This window comes from Pempheris klunzingeri, chromosome 20 (assembly GCF_042242105.1).
Source record: "Pempheris klunzingeri isolate RE-2024b chromosome 20, fPemKlu1.hap1, whole genome shotgun sequence".
Classification (NCBI taxonomy): Eukaryota; Metazoa; Chordata; class Actinopteri; order Acropomatiformes; family Pempheridae; genus Pempheris; species Pempheris klunzingeri.
Window position 1 is genome coordinate 906945 of NC_092031.1, and position 25892 is coordinate 932836.

Here is a 25892-nt window from a genome sequence, read left to right on the forward strand (position 1 = left end):
ACAGGTTGGGAAGTCGAGTCAAGGCCTTTTTTACCACCAAGGTTGCCAAGAAGGACATCCACTGCAGTGTGGAAGATCTGAGGTGCAGACTTGACTGCTCCCCAGAAGAGGACAAGGCATCGTTGGACCAGCAGATTGAGCCCCATCAGACCCCAGTAACCTCTCTAAAAGACGATGAGACAGAAACAGACAGCCTTCTCTGTGAAACCAGCATCAATCATCATTTTGACAACATGTCAGAGGGGGAACGCGACCTGCTTCAGTCCAGTTGCTCAAAGGATTCAAGCCAGGCAGAGTCTTCGCTCAAAATCATTGTGGTGGAGAAGTCTGAGTCGGAGACAACTCAGCCTGATGTCAAATCCGAAAAAGCATCCTGCTGGGACAGGTTGGGAAGTCGAGTCAAGGCCTTTTTTACCACCAAGGTTGCCAAGAAGGACATCCACTGCAGTGTGGAAGATCTGAGGTGCAGACTTGACTGCTCCCCAGAAGAGGACAAGGCATCGTTGGACCAGCAGATTGAGCCCCATCAGACCCCAGTAACCTCTCTAAAAGACGATGAGACAGAAACAGACAGCCTTCTCTGTGAAACCAGCAAACACATCAAAGAGATCCTGGAGAGAGAAGCCGGCAGTTTGTCTTTGGTCAATCATTTTGACAACATGTCAGAGGAGGAACAGTCCAGTTATTCAAAGGATTCAAGCCAGGCAGCATCCGAGCTCAAAATCATTGTGGTGGAGAAGTCTGAGTCGCAGACAACTCAGCCTGACGTCAAATCCAAAAAAGCATCCTGCTGGGACAGGTTGGGAAGTCGAATCAAGGCCTTTTTTATCACCAACTTTGCCAAGAAGGACATCCTCCGCAGTGTGGAAGATCTGAGGTACAGACTTGACTGCTCCCCAGAAAAGGACAAGGCATCGTTGGACCTGCTGATTCAGGGGGTGGACTGTCTGGTGGAGGACATGATCCTTGCGACCGATAATCAGGACACAAGCGGCACCAACGACGAGAGCCTCTACACAAAACTTGCCACGGACATTTCCAGTGGCAAGCACGAGATCTTTGCCAAGCAGCTGAGTGACGTTGTGTTCCACCACCTGAAACTGAACAAGGAGCAAAAGGTGGAGTTCATGGTGGAGATTCGGGCCGAAGTGGACGCTTTCATGAACCTGATGACGAACTGGCTCTACCAGCAGGAACAAGCGCACCAGACGCAGAGGGACCACGCCAGTGTTGTTATCAAGCAGATTGAAGGACTCGCAGTAAATCTGCCATTAATGGCCGCGGAGCCCGAGGACATGGAAAGTGACACTCTGATGCCCACTGATGAGCCAGCGATCAGTGCTGATGAAGCTGCATGTGAGGCCACAACAGAACCAGTCTTTGACACACTGGTAGAGGCAGAGGCAGTTTCCAGTAGTGTCAAAGCTGCACCTGAGGCCAAAGGACAACCGGTCAGTGATCAGGATAGACAGTGCTGCAAGTTGATGGTCATCGCGTTGCTTATGGAGATTTTTCCAAACCAGCAGCTGCCCATTGGTACCATGAAAACCATCACCGTGACTCTGACAGAGATGCTTTGTGCAGAGATCTCATCCTCTGACATTACTCTCAAGCCAAGTCACTGCAACAGTAAAAGGACAGTCAAATCAGTGCACAACGACCTGTGCAAGAAGCTCATCAAGGCCTTCTATCTGAGGACTTGTCTGCTGATAGAGGACCAAAAGACATACGAACTCGTCATCGAGACCTTCAAAGAGCACCTGATGAAGCCACAGAAGACCAGCAAAAAGGGCTTCTTCAAAAGATGCTCCTGCAAAGACGAGTAATCTACGGCCTTCGGGCGGGTGGGTGGGTGGGACAGACCTTTTTCACAGCACACATTCAGTCGTGGCAGGAAGTGCACAAGTATGCTGAACAGCCCCAAAACCATCTGGGTCCAGGCTTTGTGCACGCTGGCTCCTGCTGTGACAGCTGTGGCTGTGAAAAAGGTCTGTTGGGATCTGAAGTCCCAGCTTATGTCCAGGTTATTCTCTATGCTCACGCCTCACTGGGGCTGGTAGCGCAGAGAGGCCTGGACTTGATGCAGGACTTCAGGTCCCTTAGCTGCTCGGTGTTCATCGTCGCGGCCTCGCAGCAACAAGGCCAGGGTTCAGTTCTGGACCGTGATCCCGTTGCCGTGGGGACCGCACAGGTGACCACTGAGTTGATTGGGTTTCCTCCGAGCTGCTTCGGTTTCTCCCAATCCTAAATTTGACTAAATTAGAAAAGAATAAAAATAAAAATAAAAATTAGAAATTCTATTTCTCTTTGCAATCGTTTCTTTCCTCAGTATTTGCTGCAGAGGTGTTCTGCTGTAGACGTGTCAAGGCTTTTAAACGCCCAACTTTTCCGCTTGTGTCTATTTGTGTCTTTGCACTGACTTCGTATTGAATTCACCCGCGGTAACGTTCTGCTGATAACGGGTTGTTATTAATAAACAGTAGATAGATTATTGTCAGTATCGGAAAGACGTAAAATCAGGTTTTAAAATGAAGCAATATTTAGATATTACAGGAAATCAGCATTAGCTGTGTTTCTTTGTGTATATAAGGTTTTTTTTCTATATATTTTATGGTTATTTAATTTTCTATTCCTTTAACTGTGTGCTTTGTCTTGAGCTGCAGTAACGGCAAACTTTCCCCACTGAGGGATCAATAAAGTTTTTATCTTTATCTTCAACTTATCATGTGTGTGATCCCAAAGCTGCTACAATGCATAGCAGCAGGTATACGAGACTCACCGTCCTACTTACCTGCCAAAACAGGTAAGTATATACAATTTTAGGGCACTTTTATAGAAAACAAATAGTAAAATCTACCAAAAAAAAGGGAAAAAAAGTATGTATGTGTTCAGTCCAGTTCAGTAAGTACATCTTGTTTTTGCACTGAAAGATCCCTAACTGAGTGTCATGGAGTGATGCCTTCTCCTTCTCCTTACCCTGGATACAGCACAAGCTGGACGTGGCGTCCTCCACACTGGTCCTCCTCCACGCTGGTCCTCCTCCACGCTGGTCCTCCTCCACACTGGTCCTCCTCCACGCTGGTCCTCCTCCACGCTGGTCCTCCTCCACAGTGGTCCTCCTCCACGGTGGTCCTCCTCCACGCTGGTCCTCCTCCACAGTGGTCCTGCTCTCTGCTCCTCTCCACAATTCTCCACCATTCATAATCCACACTAAAAAAACAGAATCCAAAAAAACCCCTGCATGCAGCAGTTGTTTTTCTAAATTAAAATCTGTGTCTCTTTACTGTACACTATAATAAGTTCTTTCTCTATTCACAAAATAATAAATCCAAATGGCAAATGAACTCTATGTATTTGGATGTGTAGCTAACTAGCTCTGCTAACCTTAGAAAGTATGAATAAAAAGAAAAAGAGAGATTAAAAATTATTATTACAAATTATTACACAGAGGTAAATTACTGCACCAGGTGAGTCCAGAGTCTAATAATAATAACAATAACAATAATACCACTATTATAATACTACTAATAAAAATATATAACCATATGCACAATCATAGTAAGACGCTGTACTATATAATACCAATAATACTACTACCACTACTACTACTACCAACAATAATATATAACAACATGTACACTCAGAGTGAGGAGCTGTACCATATTATAATAATAATAATAGTGATACAAATAATACCACTACTACTACTAATAATATATAACAACGTGTACCTTCAGAGTGAGGAGATGTGTTATATAATACTAATACTACTACCAACAATAATATACAACATGTACACTCAGAGTGAGGAGATGTATAGATTAATGACGCGCGCACATTTGCGAGGGTCCTTCAATGCTGCTTGCAGCTTTAATTAGGGCCCTAATGTTCTTCTACGTATTATTAACGATGAAAAGTTATAAAAAATCTGAGTAGATTCTTAAGGGCGTGGCGTTTCGTTTTCAGAGCAAAAAGTTGATGGAAAGTTGCTGTACAGTGTCAAAATGAGTCATTTCATCTGGTTTATAGGTCTGGATTTGCTAAAACGGCTCAACGGCGCCACCTACAACATTTTTTCAAATTCACTGTGTATATGACCAATGCCAAGACCTACAAAAAAGTCTCTTAGGTCCATGTCCTAAAACCAACAGAAGAATTATTATGATTTTTTTCATTATGTGTCTACAAAGAGGCTCCAAGCAGACAAACTACACCGACCTGAAATGTGGTCATTTTAACCTTTTAAATCCTCCAAGATGCTTCTTTGACAATCTTTCTTCTTTCAGTGTAACTACATGCATGGTAAAAAACTATTTTAGCTCACAAATCACTAGAAATACCAACATTTATTCTGCACTTATTTCATCTGGGCAATACTGGCTTTCTAATGGATGTAAACCTCTTTGGAAGGAGTTAAAAATGTGTTTTCAGTGTGTGTTAATCTACTGCAACACTAATAAGGGAACATCTTATCTCATCTCAGTCTCTCATGACAAAGATGGTCAGATTTATATGAAACTTTGGAGCGATAGATGTGACGTACGCCTGGCTTCTGTGAAGGCTTCCACGCAGATGTCACAAAAATTCACGCAGCCTCAGCCGAACCGCGTGGCCACGTCCACGGCTGCGGACACGCTCCAAAGCGCGCACGTTTGCGAGGGCCCTTCAATGCTGCTTACAGCTTTAATTATATTTAGTCTTCCTACTTTGATTTGTTCGCCCTGAAGTCAACTGTCAGCTCCATCGATGGGAAACAGAGACCATCAGGAGGCTCTGAGCTGTGTGGGTCACAGAACACAACAAGAACTGACTTTTAATAACAAGAATATTTATTTTTTTTACATACGAGAGAGAAAAAAAAACACAAATGAGATCAGGCTGATAAATGATGTTTAAAACTGTGTGTGTGTGTTAGAAGTAGCTCTGCAGTGGTTCTCCCAGGATGTTCTCCATCTCCTGAACCACCTTCTGGACCTGCTGCTCCACCTCCTCACAGTCATCTGAAACACACACACACACACACATGATGGAAAGGATCCCTACAGAGAGAGACCTGGAAGATCCTTTTGGTTTAACCACAAACAGCACACACACCAGACTACATTCACTAAAACAGGGATTTTAGAGAACAGGACACAGGAGCTGCTGCTCTGCTGCTGCCTCCATCAGGTAGTGTGTTTGTGTTGTTGTGTGACTTTGGTGTTTCAAAGGTGAGTCAAGATCAAACATAATATTTGTGTAACACACAATAACATAAACTAACTAACTAACTAATTAAGGCAGCAGCAGACCAGCAGCTCCTGTGATGTGTGAGGTAAAATTCCTGTTTTTATCAATGGAGTCTGGTGTGTGTGCAGAGAGAGATGACAGGAGACAGTGTGTGTGTGTGTCCTCACCCTCCATCAGTTCAGCCAGGAAGGGGATGGTCTCTGGCAGCAGCACCATGTAGTTCTCCTTCAGTTTGGATGCCAACTCCATGAGCATCAAGAGAGAGGAGAACCGCACCTGAGGAGGAGGAGGAAGAGGAAGAGGCAGATATAGAACTCAGCACCAGAGGTGGAGGAAGCACTCAGTAAAAGAACTAAAACAACTCTGAAAATACTACAACACAAGTAAAAGTACTGCATTTACAACCTCACTGCAGTAAAAGTACACAAGTATTAGCAGCGACGTGTGTGTGTGTGTGTGTGTGTGTGTGTGTGTGTTCTCACCTTGGCGTCGGTGTGTCGGGTCTTGAGGAGGATCTGGTAGTTGAGGGTTTTCCACTCAGTGTCGTCAGCCAGCGCCACAGAGAACTGACCCACACAGGGAACCAGGTGCTGGGTCACCCTCTGCTGGTACACCTGCTCTCCACCCTGGGTGTTCTCCAGCTGCACACACACACACAGGAAAGAACCACACAGGTACAAATGAGTACATCTATAAGAAAAAGTGTGTGACAGCATGATGGAAAGGATCCCTACAGAGAGAGACCTGGAAGATCCTTTTGGTTTAACCACAAACAGCACACACACCAGACTACATTCACTAAAACAGGGATTTTAGAGAACAGGACACAGGAGCTGCTGCTCTGCTGCTGCCTCCATCAGTCAGTGTGTCTGTGTTATTGAGTGTTACACAAATATTGTGTTGGACCCGAACTGCTCCTTTAAAACACCAAAGTCACACAATAACACAAACTAACTGACTGATGGAGGCAGCAGCAGACCAGCAGCTCCTGTGTCCTGCAAAGTAAAATGACTGTTCTTGTCAATGGAGTCTGGTGTGTTTGAAGACAGTGATAAAGTGATATAGTCTCTGTTTGGTGGCTGCTGGCTGAGCTGAGGTCATTTAGACACCAGGATTTTAACAGGTTTAAAAATACTAGAAGTCTCCTTTAATGAAACTGATGAAGGCTGAATTCCATTTAGCTGTTCCTGGTCCTGGTCCTGGTCCTGGTCCTGGTCCTGTACACCTGAGCTCTCACCTGGTCGAGCAGCGGGCCCATCAGGGTGTTGGCTCGCTCCTTGCTGAGGAACCTCTGCGTGTCGTACAGGAAGATCTTGTGGAGACAGTCGAGGACGTAGTGGAGCAGCAGGCCGGTCTTCTCTTCACCTCCACACGAGCCAAACAGGAAGTCACCTGACAGGAAGTGAGGCGGTCAGACAGGAAACATTAAAACTTCTCATCCAATCAACACGAAGCACAACGTTAAATAATATATATAATATAAAAATAAAATACAGGACATAATATATAAATTAAAGTAAAATGAAAATAAACTAAATAAAATGAAAAATAAAAAGAATTCAAATAATAAAAGTAAAAAAAGTTTAATAGAGCAAGACAAACTAAAATAAAGTTTGACAAAACAAATAATAAATTTAAATATTACGAATGAAAAAAAATGTAAATCTAATAAAAATAAAAAGTAAAATATAATAAATAAAAATAAAAAGTAAAATATAATAAATAAATAAAATATGATAAATCCACATTTTAAAAAAAGAGGTAAAATAGATAAATGAATAAAGTCTCACCCGTCTTGGAGCTGTTGGTCTGTCGCAGCAGGTCGGCCAGCGGCTTCACCAGGTTTCCTGCGAACAGGACAAAGAGTCCTTTGAGCCGGTCGGCGACGCGGTCGGTCAGCCGGTAGAAGGTCAGCAGACGCTCGGCGCTGCCTGATTTACTCCAGTCGAACAGCTGCAGGACGAAAACAGACACGTCTGCAACTGTCAGCTCCAAAACAACAAATAAAAACAGGGCGAGACAGCAGAGGGAGGCGTTGGTACCTTGAAGAACAGCGGTCTGAACGTGACCTCCGACAGCTTCATCACCATGGCGATCAGACAGTCGATCACGCCACCCTCGATCTCCGCCGTCCGCTCCAGGTCGCCCTGAACGCAAAGAGACAGAGCTTAGATAAATAAAATATAAAGTAAATCACCATAAAATAAAGTGAAATAAATGAAGAACATCATAAAAAGTAAAATAAGAATAAAACAAAAGTAAAGTACAATATAATAAAATTACATGGTTGTAATAACAAAATAAAGTAAAATATAAACTGAATTTTAAAAAAAAAGAACGTAAAAGATAAAATAAACTAAAAATGTAAAATGTTTAATAGAATGAAACAAAATAAAGAACAATAAAATACATTAAATATAGTAAAATAAAATATAATGTAATATATAATAAAATAAAAATATCATATGGGCAGGATCAAATATCTAAGTTAGTAAAATGTTTAGTAAAATAAAGTTTGATGAGGTAACGAAGATGGAACCTGTTTGCTCAGCCGCCGTCTTCACAGCCGTGTTTTTCATATTTACAGTTGAACTCACCTGACAGTGTTCGGCCCTGAAGTCCAGGGCGGCGAGGAAGAAGGACGTGAGCTCTGATTGGTGGACGCTGAGCTGGTCTTTCTCCATGTGGCTGATGTGCTCCCTCAGGATGCTCATGAGCGCCCCCAGCTGAGCCTGAAGGGAAACACACTCACACTCATCAGCTGATCATCATTTTCATGCTGGAGTCACCTGTCGTTGGTTCAGACCAGCAGAGGACGTCCCACCTTCCTGTCGGCCACCATGCTGCCGTAGCACTTGGTGATGGTGGGCAGTAGGACCCTGGGGGGCAGCTCGGTGGCCAGGGTGCTCCTGAGGGAGGCGAGGCGTGCGGACAGCTGGGTGGCGGCTGAGGAGGAGGAGGAGGAGGAAGAGGAGGACTCTACCAGACGAGTGAGCCGACACACCTGCAGGAACAGGAAGTGTTAGTATGATGCTGCTGAGCAGCTACAACATGTCAACACACACACCTGTGCCCCCGTTTCTACCCATGATCCTCTCTGTCCACATCCGGGTGTGTGAGTGACTGGTAGGTAGTAAAAGTGTTGGAACTGGTCCAGTAGATCACCTCAGTGTGTGACAGCATGATGGAAAGGATCCCTACAGAGAGAGACCTGGAAGATCCTTTTGGTTTAACCACAAACAGCACACACACCAGACTACATTCACTAAAACAGGGATTTTAGAGAACAGGACACAGGAGCTGCTGCTCTGCTGCTGCCTCCATCAGTCAGTGTGTTTGTGTTCAGTGGCAGTTTGGTGTTAATTTAGGTTATTTAAAAAAATTTAAATTTAGTTCATTTAGATCCAAGCTAACATGTTAAAATGCCCTCTCTAAAATCCCTGTTTTAGTGAATGTAGTCTGGTGTGTGTGCAGAGAGCGATAGAACGGCTGTTTGTGGTTAAACCAAAAGGATCTTCCAGGTCTCTCTCTGTACTCTGAACACTTTTAGTACCCATCAGTCATTTAGAAACCAGGATATGAACTGAGGACCCAGATTTATAAATTAACCCGCTGGTCTCTGGGGAGATCTTCTGTACTCTGAGCTAACTGCTAACATTAGCATGCTAAAAAAAACAAATCAGTTACTAACAAATAAAAGAGTCAAAAGTTTTTGTAGAAAGTCGTCTTCAAACTGCAGTTGTTCCACTTCAGCTTCCTCGTGGAGAACAGGAAGTGTCCTGCGTCCTCAGCTCACCTGTGACGTGGTGTCCTGCAGGTACGGGCTGATGAAGTGCGGCAGCGTCTCGGTGACCCGTTGGAGGGCCGTGACGGCGCTCAGCAGGTAGATCTCATTGGTCAGCAGCTCCTTCCTGTCGGAGAGCGTGTGCAGCACCGCCGGCATCAACCTGCAGGACACGGCAGAGCGTCAGGTACAGGTGTCTACCGACCAATCAGAGCGCTGGAAAAACACAGCGCCAAGAGCCAGCGGAGGAGCGTTTTTATTGATTCTAATGATCATTAATCAGATATAACTACATCTATAGCTGCATATTGATCATTTCTGTCCTGCAGCTTTAAGACGCTTCGAGGGTTAGTATCACTAGTACTAGTACTAGTATTAGTAACAGCAGTACTAGTAGTACTCACCTGGGCAGCTGAGGGATGGCGAGGGCTTTGAGCACGCTGACCATCTCGGCGATGCAGAGCAGAGCGCTGCCCATCACGTTCTTCTCCTCCTGCGGCGCCGTGACGACGTCGGCCGCCTGCAGCAGGACGGGGACGAACACTTCCTGGTGGGTGGAGCCAAAGCTGCGACACAGCAGCTTCAGGCTGTAGAGCGCCGTCTGCCGGTTGATGGCCTGCTCCGCCTCCTCCTCACCGTGACCTTTACCCACAATGCTCTGCAGGTCGCCGGTCAGCTGTAAGATCGCTGTGACCTGAGACAGAGAAGGAACCAACGAAGAAGAAACGTCTCAATGAGGAAACTCATTCATTAGATTTCGCCCCTCCACCCCCCAGGTGTGTGTGTGTGGTACCTGTCTGTGTGTGTGTGTGTGGTACCTGTGTGTGTGTGTGTGTGTGTGTCTGTGTGTGTGTGGTACCTGTCTGTGTGTGTGTGTGGTATCTGTCTGTGTGTGGTACCTGTCTGTGTGTGTGTGTGGTATCTGTCTGTGTGTGGTACCTGTGTGGTACCTGTCTGTGTGTGTGTGTGTGTGGTATCTGTCTGTGTGTGGTACCTGTGTGGTACCTGTCTGTGTGTGTGTGTGTGTGGTATCTGTCTGTGTGTGGTACCTGTGTGTGTCTGTGTGTGTGTTATCTGTCTGTGTGTGGTACCTGTGTGGTACCTGTCTGTGTGTGTGTGTGTGTGGTATCTGTCTGTGTGTGGTACCTGTGTGGTACCTGTGTGTGTGTGTGTGTGTGTGTGTGTGTTACCTGTTGCTCCTCCCACTGCGTCCTGTGCTGCAGCCTGTTGTTCAGCAGCTCCATGGCCTTCCTCCTGACCGACGGCAGCTGGTTTCCCATCAGCCCCCTCATCACGGTGATGAAGGTGTCGGTGGGCATCAGGGCGTTCACCTGGAGACGAGCGGAGGGGGAGGAGTTTAGTGACGGACTGACGGACGGCAGCGTGGAGACAAACGGAGAAAGACTCACGGACCTTATCCAGAACGTCGTAGGTTTTGTTTAGCAGAACTCTCCAGAACTTTGCCGTCGGTTTGTCAGCGTTCTCCTCCACACAGCGGGCGGAGCTGTGGACCAACCGCAGGACCTCCTCCAGCAGCCTGGAACACACACACACACACCTGTTCACCTGCTGCACACACACACACACACACCTGTTCACCTGCTGCACACACACACACACACACCTGTTCAACTGCTGCACACACACACACACACCTGTTCACCTGCTACACACACACACACACACACACACACACACACACACACACACACACACAGTTCACCTCTGCTGTAGATGCTGCAGTGGCTCCTCTGCGTCTCCAGCGTCTGCGACCTGAAACAGACGATCAAACGTTTAAACTGGATCAGTGTCACCTGATGAAGAAGACCATGTGACACGACCGAAAGCTGCTAAATGGACCATGTGGTGACTTTAACTCTGACTGTTTATGTGTTTAAATAGACTAAAATCAGACAGACAAAGTTCATCATTGCTTGTTAACTCATTATTTAGCCCGTGTCTGTTACGTCCTGTTAAACCATGTGACCCAGAGTCTGGAACGCGGCCGACCGCTGTGAACGCTCCCCCAGGCGTCGCCCACCTTCCTGATGAAGCTGGTGGAGCTGAGCAGCTGAGCCATGAAGGAGACGGACAGGAACTTGAAGTGTCGCAGCTCTTTGCTGCTTTGAGCCTCCAGACTGAAGATCAGCTCCTCCATCTTCTCCTCCTCCTCCTCCTCCTTCTTCTTTGCGGCTCCTCCCCTCCTGACGGGACGCTTCACTGCAGCGGAGGAGAAACGTCAGAACTAAATCTACTGAGCCTCACGGTCAGTTCTCCACCGATTCTGTGTTAGTCTAAACTCTGCATTAAGACACAAACACTGTTGTATCGCTCTCTGCACACACACCAGACTACATTCACAAAAACAGGGATTTTAGCTCTCAGAATACGGAACACATACTGGACTACTGCTGCCTCCAACCATTAGTTTGTTTGTGTTATTGTGTGATTTTGGTGTTTTCAACAGTTAATTTACATCCAAACTAACACATAAAAACACCAAAGTCAAAACAATTAGACTAAAAACTCCTGTGCTCTGCAAGGTAAAACTACTGTTTTTGTCAATAGAGTTTGGAGGCTTTGAGGAGAACGACAGCATTATGGAAATCGCTCTCTGCACACACACACCAAACTACATTCACTAAAACAGGGATTTTAGCTCACAGAACACAGACGTTGCTGTTCCACTGCGATATTTGTTTTACCCAATAATTGTGTTGAATCTGAACTAATCTACCAAAGTGACGCCTTCAAAGAGCTTATTTTGTCTCATCATGAGTCCAAAACACAAAGTTTACAACCACATGAAACAAGCAAGTGATGTTTCAGGTGGATTCTGATTATTTTTTCATCAAGTAACTATGAACTTATTGAGGACTTCCTTCTTCTTCTTCTCTTCCTCAGTCTGTAGTTCTGAACATCAAGCTAAACAAACCCAAAACTTTGAGTGGATCTGAGGTGAGAAACTGTTTTATCTCCACAAGGATTCATTTAAATAGCCGGTGAATGTTTTCCAGCTCAGATTCTGGATTTAAATATTTATGTTTCTGATGCAGTTTTTAATTAATTTAAAGGTTTAATTGGCGTCTCACCGTCGTCTTTGTCGTCAGGCAGCTGCAGGAGGAAGGTCAGGATGTTGATGAGGGAGGTGAGCTGGTCGGCCACCTCGAACTCACAACACACAGAGATCCAGAAGTCCATGTCTCTCTCCAGAGCTGCATCCTGCACACACACACACACACACACACACACACGCACACACGTTTTCCTTTAAATGTTCATTATTTAATGAATGTTTCTGTAAATGTGTCCGATTTAACCGAGAGGCTGTAGAGACACGACGGAGAGGAACTTTATATTATAGTCTTTGTTTACTGGGAAACACAGTCAGTATTTTTATTAAATTTATTGTTATTTTGAGATGATGATGTAATTATATCATTATTTTGAAAGAAATCTCATTAATTTGAGAAAAAGTCTGATTGTTTTGAGAAAGTTTCGAATTAACTTGAGACATTATGTCATTTTGAGAATTTCTTTCTTTAGTTTGAGATACTAAGTAATTATTTATATACGGTTTGTCATTATATTGAGAATAATAAGTTGTTATTTTAAGATACCAAGTCATTATTAAATCAGAATTTAGAGAATTTGACGACTAGGATCTATTTTTCCATCACAGTGGCAGAAATGGGCTTCCGTATGTCATGACTCCATAAATATCTCAGATTACAGTTTTAACAGTTTAACAGACGTCTCACCTTCTCGCTCACGGAGCTGGCGGTCTGTGTGGCGTGCAGTTTGAACAGGAGGAGCATTAGGACCCAGAGGAAGCGGGCGGGGCCCAGCGTGGTCACCAGCTGAGAGAGGATCGGCAGGCGCCGGTGGTCGGGCACGTGAGGCAGCGCGTCGGCAAACACGCGAATGATCTTTGTCACCACGGCGTCCACGTGGGATGAGGAGCGGCCGTCAGGGAGCTGGTGGGCCTGAAGAGGAGGCGGAGGTGAGGGGGGGTGATCAATAATAAGGCAGAATCCACAGCTGATGGTTTCAGCAGGTGGAAACTCACCTGGATCAGAGCAGGTACGACCATCTGAACCGTCTTGTCGATGACTCTGAAGCTGTAGGCGTCGTCCAGGCGAAGGATGTTGGCTCCCATGAAGGTGAAGATGGGCATGATGTTCAGCAGGACTTTCTCCTGCAGGAAGAGGAGGAGGAGGAAGAGGAGGAGGAGGAGCAGGAAGAGGAGGAGGAGGAGGAGGAGAAGGAGGAGACAGATCATCAGAATCCTCCTCACTGTTGTGTGTGTTTAGTAGGAGCTAAAAGTGTTGGAATTGGTCCAGGCAGCAGCACACCAGCAGCTACTGTGACCCACTAAGTAAAATTGCTGTTTTTGTCAATGGAGTCTGGTGTGTTTGAAGAGACAGGTGTGTGACATAATGAAAAGGATCCCTACAGAGAGACCTGGAGGATCCTTCTTGTTTAACTTATCACTCAAAGACACCACACTCCATTCACAAAGACACAAATTTTACCTCACAGATCACAGGAGGCTGCTGTGCAACTGCGGCCTCGATCAGTTAGTAAGTTTCTTATTGTGTCATTTTAGTGGTTTGTTCAGATTCAACACAATTACTGTGTAAAACAAATATAGTAACACATAAATACAGCAGCAGAGCAGCAGCTCCTGTGTCCTGTTCTCTAAAACCCCTGTTTTAGTGAATGTAGTCTGGTGTGTGTGCTGTTTGTGGTTAAACCCAAAGGATCTTGCAGGTCTCTCTCTGTAGGGATCCATGTGTGCACAGACAGGACCCAGGTTTATCTCCTTTAGGAGGAAACACTCACTGGGAAGATGGCGGCGGCGGTGCCCAGCAGCAGCAGAGCGTGGTGGTGAGTCTGCGGCATGTCTGACGCTCTGATGCACTGGACCACGAGCTCCACGCTGAACTTCTCCTCGTCCAGGACGTCTGGAGAGAAAAACACAGCACGGGGGAGAGTTAGTGGGGCTGAACGCTCCTCCAGCCGCCGTGTTGATGTCTCCTCTCTGCTGACCTACCCGGCCCCACGGCGCCCCCCTCAGGGGACAGTTTATGGCAGACGTTGAGCAGGCAGCTGAGCAGCAGCTGTTTGGTGTACTCCATGTTGGTGTCACCGCCTGAACACGGCTCCAGACTCCTGAGGGTCAGACCAGGATCTGTGTTAAATGTGACTCCAGCAGGAAAAACACACTGTAAACTTAACCTGCTTAGCAGGGAGATGATTGACTCATCTGAGGAAGCATTGTGTCCTTCTGATGTTACCTGGCGAGCAGAGAGAACAGAACCGGCACCAACATCTGGGGTCTCTTCAGCTTCTTCTTGTGCTGCAGCAGCTCCAGGATCAGAGTGACCCTCTGCCACGACACAGCGCCCCCCTCTGGACAGACAGCGCTGCTCTCCTGAGGCTTCCTGATCAGGGAAGACAAAACACACTCTCATGTCTTGTTGGAGAGGTTCTGGTCATTTCACAGACGCAGTAAATAGTCTGGACTTCACCTCTGGATCATTTTGCTGCGGCGGGTCTGCTGCACCGTCACGCTGACTTTGGGTTTTTCTGGAGGAGCGAGCTCATTGGCCACCAGCTGACTGTCCACGGCGATCTGTTAAGAAGAAGAAGAAATAAACAGGACTGAGGTCACGTGACTAGACTCTGTTTAATCCTGGATGTTGAGCCCAGTTTCAACACAGTTTTTCCTCTTGTCCAACCATAGTTTATAACTGCTCTTAAGCCTAGTTTAACGGGTTTTTATCCTAGAGTCCATCTCTGGGTTTAAGCTTGGTTTTAACACATTTCTCCCTTTGTTCAGTGTAGTTTATTCTTATTTCAAAACTGTTCTAACCAGAGTTTATACCTGGTTTCAAGCCTAACTAACCACCCCTCAGTGTTAACCTTAGTTTTTCACAGTTTTAGCACCAGTTTTCCTCTAGTTTTAATGATAGTTTGTTTTAATCCTGGTTTAATACAGATTTTTTAACCTTAAAACACTTAGAAGAACAATCTGAGCCCGACACCAAAACCTGCACACACAGGTCCGAGGTTTAAAAACACCGTAATGATCCTTTAAATGAGACTTGGCTCACCCCTTTGAAGACGCTGCTGATGGTGTTGGCCACCAGCGGACTCCTGCTCTCCACCAGCAGGTCGAACATCACCGACAGAAGCTTCTGCTGCACCTTCTCGTCTCCGAGCGCCGCGAAGAACGACTTCGTGATCTGAACGATGACGATGAGGAATAAAATAAAACATCCAGAAAAATACAAGCAGCAATTAAATCCACTTTCAAAGACTTTTCCAGGTCTGAAAAATAACATTTTGAAATTCCATGACTTGACCATAGGAACCCTGTCAGAGTTATTACGGTTCATCCTGAGGAGAGCATGAACGTCCAACAGTCCTGTTAAAGCAGCTAAAACCACAGAACGTCCCTTTAATCAGGGTCCTGTTTTACCAGGTGAGTCGGCACTCGCCAGCTGGTTTAACCCCGCTCTTAGCCCCGGTTTCACCCCGCTCTTAGCCCCGGTTTCACCCCGCTCTTAGCCCCGGTTTCACCCCGCTCTTAGCCCCGGTTTCACCCCGCTCTTAGCCCCGGTTTCACCCCGCTCTTAGCCCCGGTTTCACCCCGCTCTTAGCCCCGGTTTCACCCCGCTCTTAGCCCCGGTTTCACCCCGCTCTTAGCCCCGGTTTCACCCCGCTCTTAGCCCCGGTTTAACCCCGCTCTTAGCCCCGGTTTAACCCCGCTCTTAGCCCCGGTTTCACCCCGCTCTTAGCCCCGGTTTAACCCCGCTCTTAGCCCCGGTTTAACCCAGCTCTTAGCCCCGGTTTCACCCCGCTCTTAGCCCTGGAGGTTGTCCTGACCTGTTCCAGAGCGATGATCTGGCAGCTGGGGATGTCGGGGTGTTTCTGGGTCGAGGTCCACAGAGATCTGATGAACAGATCCAGACAGTTCTGGTCCTCGGCCAGCAGGGGGGCTGAGGCCTCGTTGTACTTCCCCAGGACGTGCTGCATCAGCTGGGCCTCGGCCCGCAGCATGGCGGGGGTGTCGGGGCCGCTGAGCTCCAGCAGCCGATCCAGAACGGGAAATAGTGCCGACAGGACGGACTGAGAGGTGGAGGGGACGGAGGAGGTCAGACACAGAACAGATACCATGCACATGCTTTTGTTCTGAAAGTGTTCCTGCTCTCACCCGTCCGTTGACGTCGGCGAGCGCCCGCAGGAGGGCGGCGGCGCTGTACGACGGGCAGCAGGAGGTCTGGACGCTCTGCAGCAGCTGCTCCATCGACGACTGCAGCTTCTTCTGCTGCGGCTTCGCTTTAACAGACCAACTCTCCTCATGAAGCACGCCGAGAGCCTGCGGGGGCGCACGGAGACAGGAAGTAAAGATACCGGCTTTAAGAATAAACCCTCTGATACTGTATGAAACCTGTCTGTGCGTCAGACTCACCTGGATCAGGTAAGAGGGGTCGGCGATAATCTCCTCCGACGTCTTCAGAAGCCTCTCCGTGATTGGCTGGAAGGGAGACATGCCGGCTCCCAACAGGATCTGCAGAGCGCCGATGGACGCCTTCCGAACCTCCCGAACCGGAGACGTGAGACAGCACAGCAATGACGGGACGACTGAGACACACACACACACACATTAAAATAAAATAAATGCTCATTCATCCTTCAGGTGTTTGGTCATAAACTAAAGAACTGTTCCAGGTTATTTTAGACCATAGAAACCCTGTCAGAGTTATTACGGTTCATCCTGAGGAGAGCATGAACGTCTAACAGTCCTGTTAAAGCAGCTAAAACCACAGAATGTCCCTTTAATCGGGGTCCTGTTTTACCAGGTGAGTCGGCGCTCGCCAGCTCCTCCAGGGCGGCGGCCGGCTGGGCGCTCAGCAGAGCTCTGCCCATGTACAGAGCCTGAGTCTGCAGGACGGCCCCGACCTTCACGTCCAGCTGGTCTCCATGGTTACTGCTGTAGCCCCACAGCACGCACAGGAACCGGAAGAGCATCAGCGGCTCCCGCAGGTGGACCTGGAGGAGACGGAGAGTCCAGGTTAGACCTCACCTGCTGCTAGTCTCTGACTCTGATCAACCCTCTGCTCTCTGAACGCTGCTGCTTCTTCTTCTGGTGCTGTCATTTCTTGGAGGATCTTCTTCTTCTTCATGTCCCTAAAATGTGTCCAACCTCAGCTAGAAGGTTCCAGAAGGATCTGGAGGTCAGAGGTCAACGGACCCCTTTGAAAATGGCTCTGTTAGTTTTTCCCTCCCCAACATGGAGCCTGACTCTGGACAGTTTACCAGCGGATCTTGACCTCCCAAACATGGCGGACAGGTAGACAGGTAAGTTCTGTATCTATGATCACAGGAGTCACCTCCAGGAGGTCAACAGGAGGTGATGTCATACCTGGATAAGCAGTTTCATCAGGTCTCTGAAGCCGCCGGCGGCCGGTCCCTCCCCAGCACCACTGATGATGACGCTGAAGAGGCGGCACATGAGCCCCAGGTAGCAGCATGTGTTTGTGTCCATCTTCTCCGGGTTCCACCACACCTCACCTGGCGGAGACAAAACACAGACCTGCTGAGAGTCTGGTCAGGTGACCTGGCCGCCAGCACACGTCCGGGAGGGTCCTTACCTTTGAAGGAGGCGTCGTGACACTTGAGGGAGGCGATGAAGTCTCTGAGCAGAGCCATCAGGACGAAGCCGTACTCTCTGTCCAGCTGCTCACCTGGTCGCTGCCCACACCTGCTCAGGTACACAGTCAGGGCTTCAGGGAAGGAGGAGGGGGCACCGACGCCACACTCCACTTCCTGTTAAAACACAGAAAAAATGAATGGAGTCTGGTTCAGACAAAAAATTCCCTGCTGAGCTATGAGACATTTTCTTCTTCTTTGCTCTCATATCAGTCACTCCCTTCAGTCTACTGCCAGTCCTCCACTGGTGGTGAGTTACAGTACTGCAGCTTTTAATAAATACACCAAAATAATGATGAGCGGCTTTTCTCCTCATGAAAGAAACACCAGCAGATCATTGAATATCGACCAGAAGACTAGAAGACGTAACAAAACGTGCTTTAAATGTAAAATAAATTATCTCAATGTTTTCGAACAAACTAACAGTATTTGTATATTTTTCTTCCTCTTCTCTGACCTGGGGGTCGTCCCGGGTGGCCTCCAGCAGGGGGGGCTCCAGCAGCATGTAGACCCTGTGAGCGGTGAGCAGGTGCTGGGTCTCGCTCAGCTCTCCCAGGCTGAGCAGCAGAGTCTGGGTCAGGACCAGGAAGGACGTCCTGGCTCTGAGGCCGGAGCCCCGCTGCTGCTCCACCGACAGAGCCAGCTTCTCCAGCTGAGGGCCGAACACAGGGAGCGTTACCTTCTGCTCAGATTATCAGAAATTAGACCGATTCATGGACTCTTCCTGAGCTGAAAGTGTTTAAAACTTGAAATAAAATCTCACAGCGTCCCGTTTGGCGAAGTGCTCCATGTTCGCCAGGTTCTTGGTCAACGTGGAGACGAGACGCTGGTTGGCCAAACCTACGAAGTCGGGTTCAGAGCTCCTCTTCATCACCTCATCCAGCTCTGTGGGGACAGATTATAATGCTGAACAGGTCCAGTTTGTTTTCAAGTGTCCACGCTTTGGTGTAGACTCAGTTCAAATGGTATGTTAAAGGAATATTTCGACATTTTTGGGGCTCAAAACATGGAGAGTCCTCAGTGACGACAAAGCAGGTAAAATTACTGTTTTTCTCAATGGAGTCTGGTGCCTTTGAACATCCCAGGCTCCACAAACAAAAACAGGATTTTTATTACCTTTGTCACCACTGTTTCCAGTCTCTAAACTAAGCTAAGCTAAGATAAGCTAAGATAAGCTAAGCAGCTGCTGCCTGCAGCTTCATATTTGTCGTTCAGTCATTTGAGTGTAATTAAGATGAACATCTAACATATATTGCCCCCAAAGTCAAAATATTCTTTTAAATGTCCTGCTGCATTGTGATGTTTCACTTACTGAGCTAAAAGACTAAATAACTTTTTAATAATTTTAATATGAACTTTTCTACAGCTGCCCTCCAGCGTCCATTTGTGTAATTAAAAAGTGCTGAACATGAATTCTCAGCAGTGAACCGGTTCGATCAGTCACCTTGAGCCCAGTTCAGGGTGAGCGGGTGTTGGGTGAGGACGGAGCTCCGGGCGACGCAGGAGGCGAGGCGGAGCTCAGGGGGGGTGATCACCAGGAAGGGCAGCAGCCTCCAGCACGCCCTCTGCATCACCTCGCCGTCCCTCTTTGCCAGCCGGGGGTCGGACAGTAAACGCACCGCCTCTATCAGCACTGGCAGCCTGGAGGAGACGAGGCAAGTTATTATCTATACCTGAGAACACACTGCACATGTGTGTGTGTGTGTGTGTGTGTGTGTAGTTCACTGACCAGTGATCAGCCACTGAGAGATCCACTCTGTGCAGCAGTGACAGTAAACACGACACGGTGTCTTCAGGGTCCAAAACATCCAACAACACCTGAAACAACAGCAGGACATGAGCAGCTCGCCTGTGAGGTCCAGTCGGGTCTTGACGGGCCTGTAGGGGGCGCTGCAGCCTTCACTCATGCAGGTTAGATTCAAACACACCACCATCCACACCTCCGTGTTCACTGACCTCCAGGACGCTGAGAGCGGCGGCCGCGACCTCTGGCACGTCGTCCTTCAGTCGATCCATGACGGCGTCTTTCAGGAAGGACTCGTCCAAACTCTGCTGCTGCCGAGGAGAAACCAGACCAGGAGATGTGGTTAAAAACCAAATAAGAATAAATATTCACGGTCCTTTTTAAGATTCCTATTATTCTTCTGAGGGATAATCATTCTTTGGATATAAACAGGAAGTTCACTGAGAATAATGTGACGACAAAACAACAAAATACAGAAAAGACTCGGGCCAAGGTTTGAGCCTTGAGGAACTCCATAAGTACATTGTGTGAATGAGGAAATTAAGCTAAGCCGATTTTCATGTGTGAATTATTACGATCCAAAAACATTAATATCGTGCCGTGATCTCAGGCTTCATATCATACCTGTCCGGAGGTGATGATGCCCATCAGGTGCTCCACCGCAGAGACTCTGACTGACGGCTGCGGGTGTTTCAGACTGAGGAGCAGCGACGTGTCCGAGTCGTCCACAATCTACAAACACAATTAATTTAGAATATTTACACTAACAGCAGATATAAATAAAGTTAGCAGTGTTTCTCTTCCATGAACACTTCATATAAATATACATCACGGTGTGGTTCACCTTGAACTTTCCGCTGCTCATGGACAGAGAGAGGAACTGGTGGAAGAGACGTTTCCGCTCGGTGCTGCTGATGTCAGTCACATGACCTGCGAGGACGGCGTCCAGAGCTCCACAGTGTCTGCCGGAGGACAAACAGCTAATGAGCTAATGCTAACACCGGCGGCTAATCTGGCACAATATAACGGTGAAATGTTTCCTCTGTGAGCACACAGCAGCGATCAGACCTACCTGGACTCAAACAGTCGGACCAGAGGCAGCAGGCGCCCGTCGAGGGCGGACATGTTTTCAGTGGAGAGTTCAGTCTGACTCAGATACTCTTCCAACAGAAGACTGGAACACAGGAACATGTGGTTGTTTACTTCTTTTGTTGTTTACTCGAACTATGAAGACATAAAACTTCTAACGGTGGTATTTAATAGTGTTTCTAATGTTGAGGGAGGACTCTTATTTCTCCCCCTGGTCCCTCTGTGTCCACATCCTGGTGTCTGAGTTACTGGTAGGTAGTAAAAGTGTTGGAACTGGTCCAGTAGATCACCTCAGCCAGCAGCAGACCAGCAGCTCCTGTGTCCTGTTCTCTAAAATCCCTGTTTTAGTGAATGTAGTCTGGTGTGTGTGCTGTTTGTGGTTAAACCAAAAGGATCTTCCAGGTCTCTCTCTGTAGGGATCCTTTCCATGATGCTGTCACACACTGAGGTGATCTACTGGAACAATCCCAACACTTTTTGTTCCTCCCAGTCATTAAGACACCAGCATGTGTACAGACAGGAGCCATGTTTAAAAATACTGGAGTTCTCCTTTAAGTGAAGTGAGGTGGTGCAGCTGTGTTTGTGGCCCAGAGGTAAAGGTTTGGCTCCTTGGGTCACTCAAAGGTTAAACGTGGTGTTACAGGTGAGTTTACCGAGCCACAGTTTGGTCGAGGCCTTTGCTCAGAGGAACCGACTGCAGGATGGACTCCAGCACCCTGAGCTCGTCCGTCTCCATCTCACCTGTGACAGGGAAGAACAGGTGAACCCAAACAGTCAGTTACAGAGAAAATGATTCCACTTCCCACTTTCTTTGAACATGTGGCTCCAGTTCTTACCTGTGCTGCAGGTGAAGACGCCGTGGATCAGGTGTGGCAGCAGGTAGCGCAGCAGAGGACTGACATCATGAACCGCCGCCATGACCTGCAGTGTCGAAACGAGCTCCGGCATCGAGTTCAGACGGCTGAAAGCTCTGAGGAAGAAGAGGAGCAGTCAGGTGAGAGGAGGGAAATGCTATCCAGGTGAGACGCGCTCAGACCGCCGTCCGGTCCTACCTGGGCCCGGCGGCGCCCTCCTTCTGGTTCTGCAGCAGCACGATGAGGCAGCCCACGCCCTCCTGGGCCAACACGGGCTCTTTGAGCAGAGACTTGCTGATGTGCACGGCGAGGGTGTCGACCAGACTCGCCTCCATCACCACCTTCACCGCCAGCTGGCACACGATCATGTAGGTGGCGGCTTTGTAGTCCGCCAGAGACGACTTCAGGCCCTGGAGGGGCGACATCATCGGAGGAGGGTCGTTTAAAATGTAACCCTTTAATCCAGTGTTGATCGGAGACATGACGAAGAGGAGGGGACTTTACCTTCTGGACGTAGGGCAGCAGTTTGGCGATGATGCTGTCGGACACGCTGTCCACGGCGTCCAGAGCCGGGACGATGGTGGAGGCGTAGAAGGAGAAGATCACACGGAGCTGAGAGCAACTTCCAGAGCGTCCGGAATACGCCTGGAGAAGAAGAGCGAGAGGAAGAGGACGGTGAAGAAAGGAGGTGATGATGATCATGAAGAAGTCTGAGAAAGTGTCTGAGTGTGTGAGGCGTGTTAGAGGCGTGTTAGAGGCGTGTGTGTGGCGTGTTAGAGGCGTGTTAGAGGCGTGTGTGTGGCGTGTTAGAGGCGTGTTAGAGGCGTGTGTGTGGCGTGTTGCTGACACTCAGCAGGTTCTGGTACCTGGATGGATTTGGTCACCAAGGTGCAGATGAAGTCCATGAAGCTCAGGTCCGTGTAGCAGTGAGTGATCAGGGTTCCTCTGGACAGCGGCACGCCTGGTTTCTGCAGGAACGACGACAAAATGTTCGAAAGCTGCACACGAACACTAGAACCTCCTTAAGAACCTTTGGAACCTTCTCAGTGAGCACTAGAACCCCCTAGAACCTCCTAAAGAACCAATTCAATCTGAGAACAACCTTCAAAATGACCACTAGAACCTAATCAATCACCATCAAAGTCATGAACATTCCCCTTAAACCTCCTTATTGACCAACAGAACCTCCTAAAGAACCTCTAGACCCCCCTCAGTGACTATTTAAACCTTCTAAACCACCTCCAGGGTATCTTAGACCCCTAGAACCTTCTTTAAACCCTGAGCCGGGTTATATTCTGTACGTATTCAGCAGTAACGTGCGTGGACTCTGACCTGCAGGCCGTGCAGCCAGTTCCAGCGGTTGGTGGCGTCTTTGATCTTGAGGAGCTGCAGGACTCTGACGAAGATGTTGGTGTCGTGATACGGCAGCGCGCAGGCGAGCAGGCTGTCAGGGTTATACAGCTGGACGTGGAACCTGCAACGCGACATGAGGCAGACGGAGGAAGATGAAGAGGAAGATTCAAACACAAGAACTGATCCGAAAGAGGTCATCTGATGTTTAAATGTTCAATCAAACTGCACACTGACACAGATCGACATCAAAACTACCAGACTCCACTGACAAAAACAGTCACTTTAGCTTTCAGAGCGCTGGAGCTGCTGGTCTACTGCTGCAATGATCAGTTGGTTTATTTGTGTTATTGTGAGTTAGACAAATGCTGTGCTGGATTTGAAGTAACCGTTTAAAGCATCGAAGTCACACAGTAACACAAAAAAAATATCCAACAGAAGCAGCAGTAGACCAACAAGTCCTGTGTTCTGGAAGGTAAAATTGCACTTTTTGTCAGTGGAGTCTGGTGGTGCAGTTGCCTATTCGGAGTTTCACTACTACTAGCTGAGGTGCTCTACTGGACCAATTCCAACACTTAGTACCTACCAGTCATTTAGACACCACCATAAGTTCAAATTTGAGCTTGTATTAAAAACACTGAAGTTACCCTTTAAATATCACCTGAAAACCGTTTAAAATATATAATGTATATATATAAAATATAATAAATGGGGAACTGTCCGAGCAGCGTACCGGTGAACCAGCCACTCGATGCACTTGTGGGCCGGTTTGAGGAGGAAGTACGGGCAGAGGCGGGTGAGGAAGAGCGAGATGCTGGCGTCCAGCTTGTCGTTGACCTCTTTGGACTGGACGCTTCGCTCCAGGGTCAGCGAGGCCCGGCTGAACAGGGTGTCCTGGAACTCCAGGAAGGCCGATTCGATTCCCAGCAGCTCCTCCAGCCCTGTGCAGCCTGGGGGGGGGGGCAGACAGAGAGGGAGTAAACAGGATGTAAAGGGAAAAGCTTCTGGTGGTCATTTGGGACGCTGCACGGGGCTCACCGAGGGCGTAGAAGGTGTTTCTGTCCATGCAAGCGGCATCTTTTGGGTTGAAGAGGAGCGAGGCGACCTCGGTTCGTGACAGGAGGTTGGGGTCGCTCTGAGGCAGCGCGAGCCTCTTCAGCTGGTGGGCCAAGGACGTCATGACGGCTGTTTCTTAATCTAATGGAGACACGAACAAGACACACTCACAGGTTTGTTTGCACACTGAAAGTCTGTTTTTTCCTTTACTTTAACCTGAACCTGAACACAACGTAACCCTAAAGGTGTCAGCGTGCTTTAACTTGTTCCTGTGAAGTTTTAAGGCTCAAGATGCTTTTATCAAATCTGTATTTGTCAACTATCCTGAAACAAAGAGCCGCCTAAACCACTTCAGAGTTTGGTACCTGAATTATATACAAAGTTATTTTTCATTTTAAAGCAGCATGTTGAATAAGACCCCAGGTATCTACTGCACACCAAACTCTGTTGGCTTATGGGAAGTTTCTTCTAAAATCTTGGTGCCATTAATGATCCAGGTTACCAACATAATGTCATGATGCCCACTTCACCTTGAGTCTGATGAATTTGGCATGTTAACTTTTGTTACTGGCTTTACTGTAATAACTAATAGAGAGGGACAACACTTTAAGAAGCAACACTTAAATTAAAGAGAAACAGTTAATGTTTTATTGACGAACTGAAAGGTTTATCTTTTAGATTAACAAAAACTATCAACTGTAAGTTGGTGTAGAGCGCAGTCTTTCTGATAAGAAAGTAAACACTAAAACTGCAGTTTTTTTCAGGGGAGTTTGGCATGTAAATAATTCCAGGTCAGAAAATGTTCCCTCGCTCTGCTGTGTTTAGTTTGTAACCCCGTGTATTAACTGCAGCCACAGAACTGTCTTCTTCTACAGACACAAATAGTTCGTTTTAGTTTATCTAGTGTAACTATATAAGCGCTGAGGTTTTGCTCCACCAATATAAATGTTAGCTACTAAAGCTAACATGCCGGCTTCGCAATTCTGACACGTTTGTTGTGCAACGAAACTAAACGGCTAATCCACGATTAACGAACTCACATCAGAACAAGACCGCAACATTCAGAGGGTTAATTTAGACAATTTAAAGAAGAAAAACTCAAACCTGTTTGCTGTAACTCTTGCGCACACATGGGCGCACGTTGTTGACTGCTGAAGTGACGCATTCTGGGTGATTCTACATCCGGGTCACGTCAGGTTGTAATCTTTGTATGAAGCAAGATGCTTCACCCCCCCATACCTCTAACTGCGTTAGCTGTCCCTTACTAATAGGTGATATAACATCTACCGTAGGGCACAACCTCTAAACACTGTTATTCTTAAAAATACAACAAATAAACAAAAGTGTCCCAAAAGCCGTAATTGAACCAGAATCATATTACATGAGGTGAACTATCTTAATGGAGTTCACGATCTTTGGCAGAGCACTGCTGATGTCATTGCAGCCTCCCGCCACACGGGGGCGATAATCACCGCCGCTTCTATAAAAACCTGCTCAGCTTTAATTAACTACGAAGCAACCGGCCGTTAAACCTCCCTGTTTAGCTTGTCGGTAGTTTGTCAGTCGACATTTAGAGGATGTTTCCCTCTGAAAAAGAGACTCAGGATTAACACACTCACACTTTTATCGATACGTCGCTCACCGACGTTTTTAAATCGAAAAACTGTTCTCCAGCATTAATACGTGGTTAGCTGACTCGAGCAGCTTCTAACCGGCTGTTTTTGCACCTTTAACCTCCGCCGTGAGATTCTCCATCTTGCTGAGAGCTCCGCTGAGGGTGAGTCGTGAGTTTTGTTCCATATTTTCTGTTTTGTGTCGACGGCTTCAGAGCTAAAGCTGAGCTAAAGCTAACCTTAGCTAACCGAGCGTTCGTTTTTCGCGGGGCTCCGCCCATCGCGGAACGTGATTGGTCCTCAGGGACGTCATCTCTCGGAGCTGCACGCTGATTGGCTGTAAGCGGACAGGCTCTTTAACAGCGTGGTTAAACGTCTGAAGGCACGTGGGTCACGTCCCCTTATTTACATATTTTTTATTTTAATGTTTTCATTTTGATTTATTTAAATCT

General features: G+C 47.4%; 1 protein-coding gene across 1 annotated transcript; it reads right to left on the reverse strand.

The window, feature by feature from the left end:
• Positions 1–4811: 4811 nt before the first annotated feature.
• Positions 4812–24990, reverse strand: heatr1 (HEAT repeat containing 1). The gene is made up of 45 exons (XM_070851327.1): positions 24932–24990; positions 23810–23968; positions 23505–23721; positions 22754–22895; positions 22288–22389; positions 21926–22066; positions 21620–21831; positions 21404–21537; positions 21221–21308; positions 20551–20652; positions 20323–20440; positions 20103–20210; positions 19691–19789; positions 19464–19552; positions 19179–19375; positions 18498–18619; positions 18192–18386; positions 17677–17851; positions 17448–17596; positions 16882–17074; positions 16494–16666; positions 16236–16400; positions 15908–16150; positions 15133–15264; positions 14548–14651; positions 14314–14460; positions 14070–14188; positions 13859–13980; positions 13083–13211; positions 12775–12999; positions 12106–12235; positions 11055–11233; positions 10737–10786; positions 10427–10550; positions 10204–10344; positions 9418–9707; positions 9026–9176; positions 8054–8233; positions 7827–7961; positions 7272–7376; positions 7020–7182; positions 6467–6621; positions 5712–5870; positions 5397–5505; positions 4812–5000 (listed from the first exon to the last, which is right to left on the reverse strand). The coding sequence occupies exons 2-45, from the start codon at positions 23949–23951 to the stop codon at positions 4912–4914; spliced, it is 6444 nt and encodes a 2147-aa protein (XP_070707428.1). The 5' UTR covers positions 23952–23968; positions 24932–24990; the 3' UTR covers positions 4812–4911.
• Between the last annotated feature and the right edge of the window lie 902 nt (positions 24991–25892).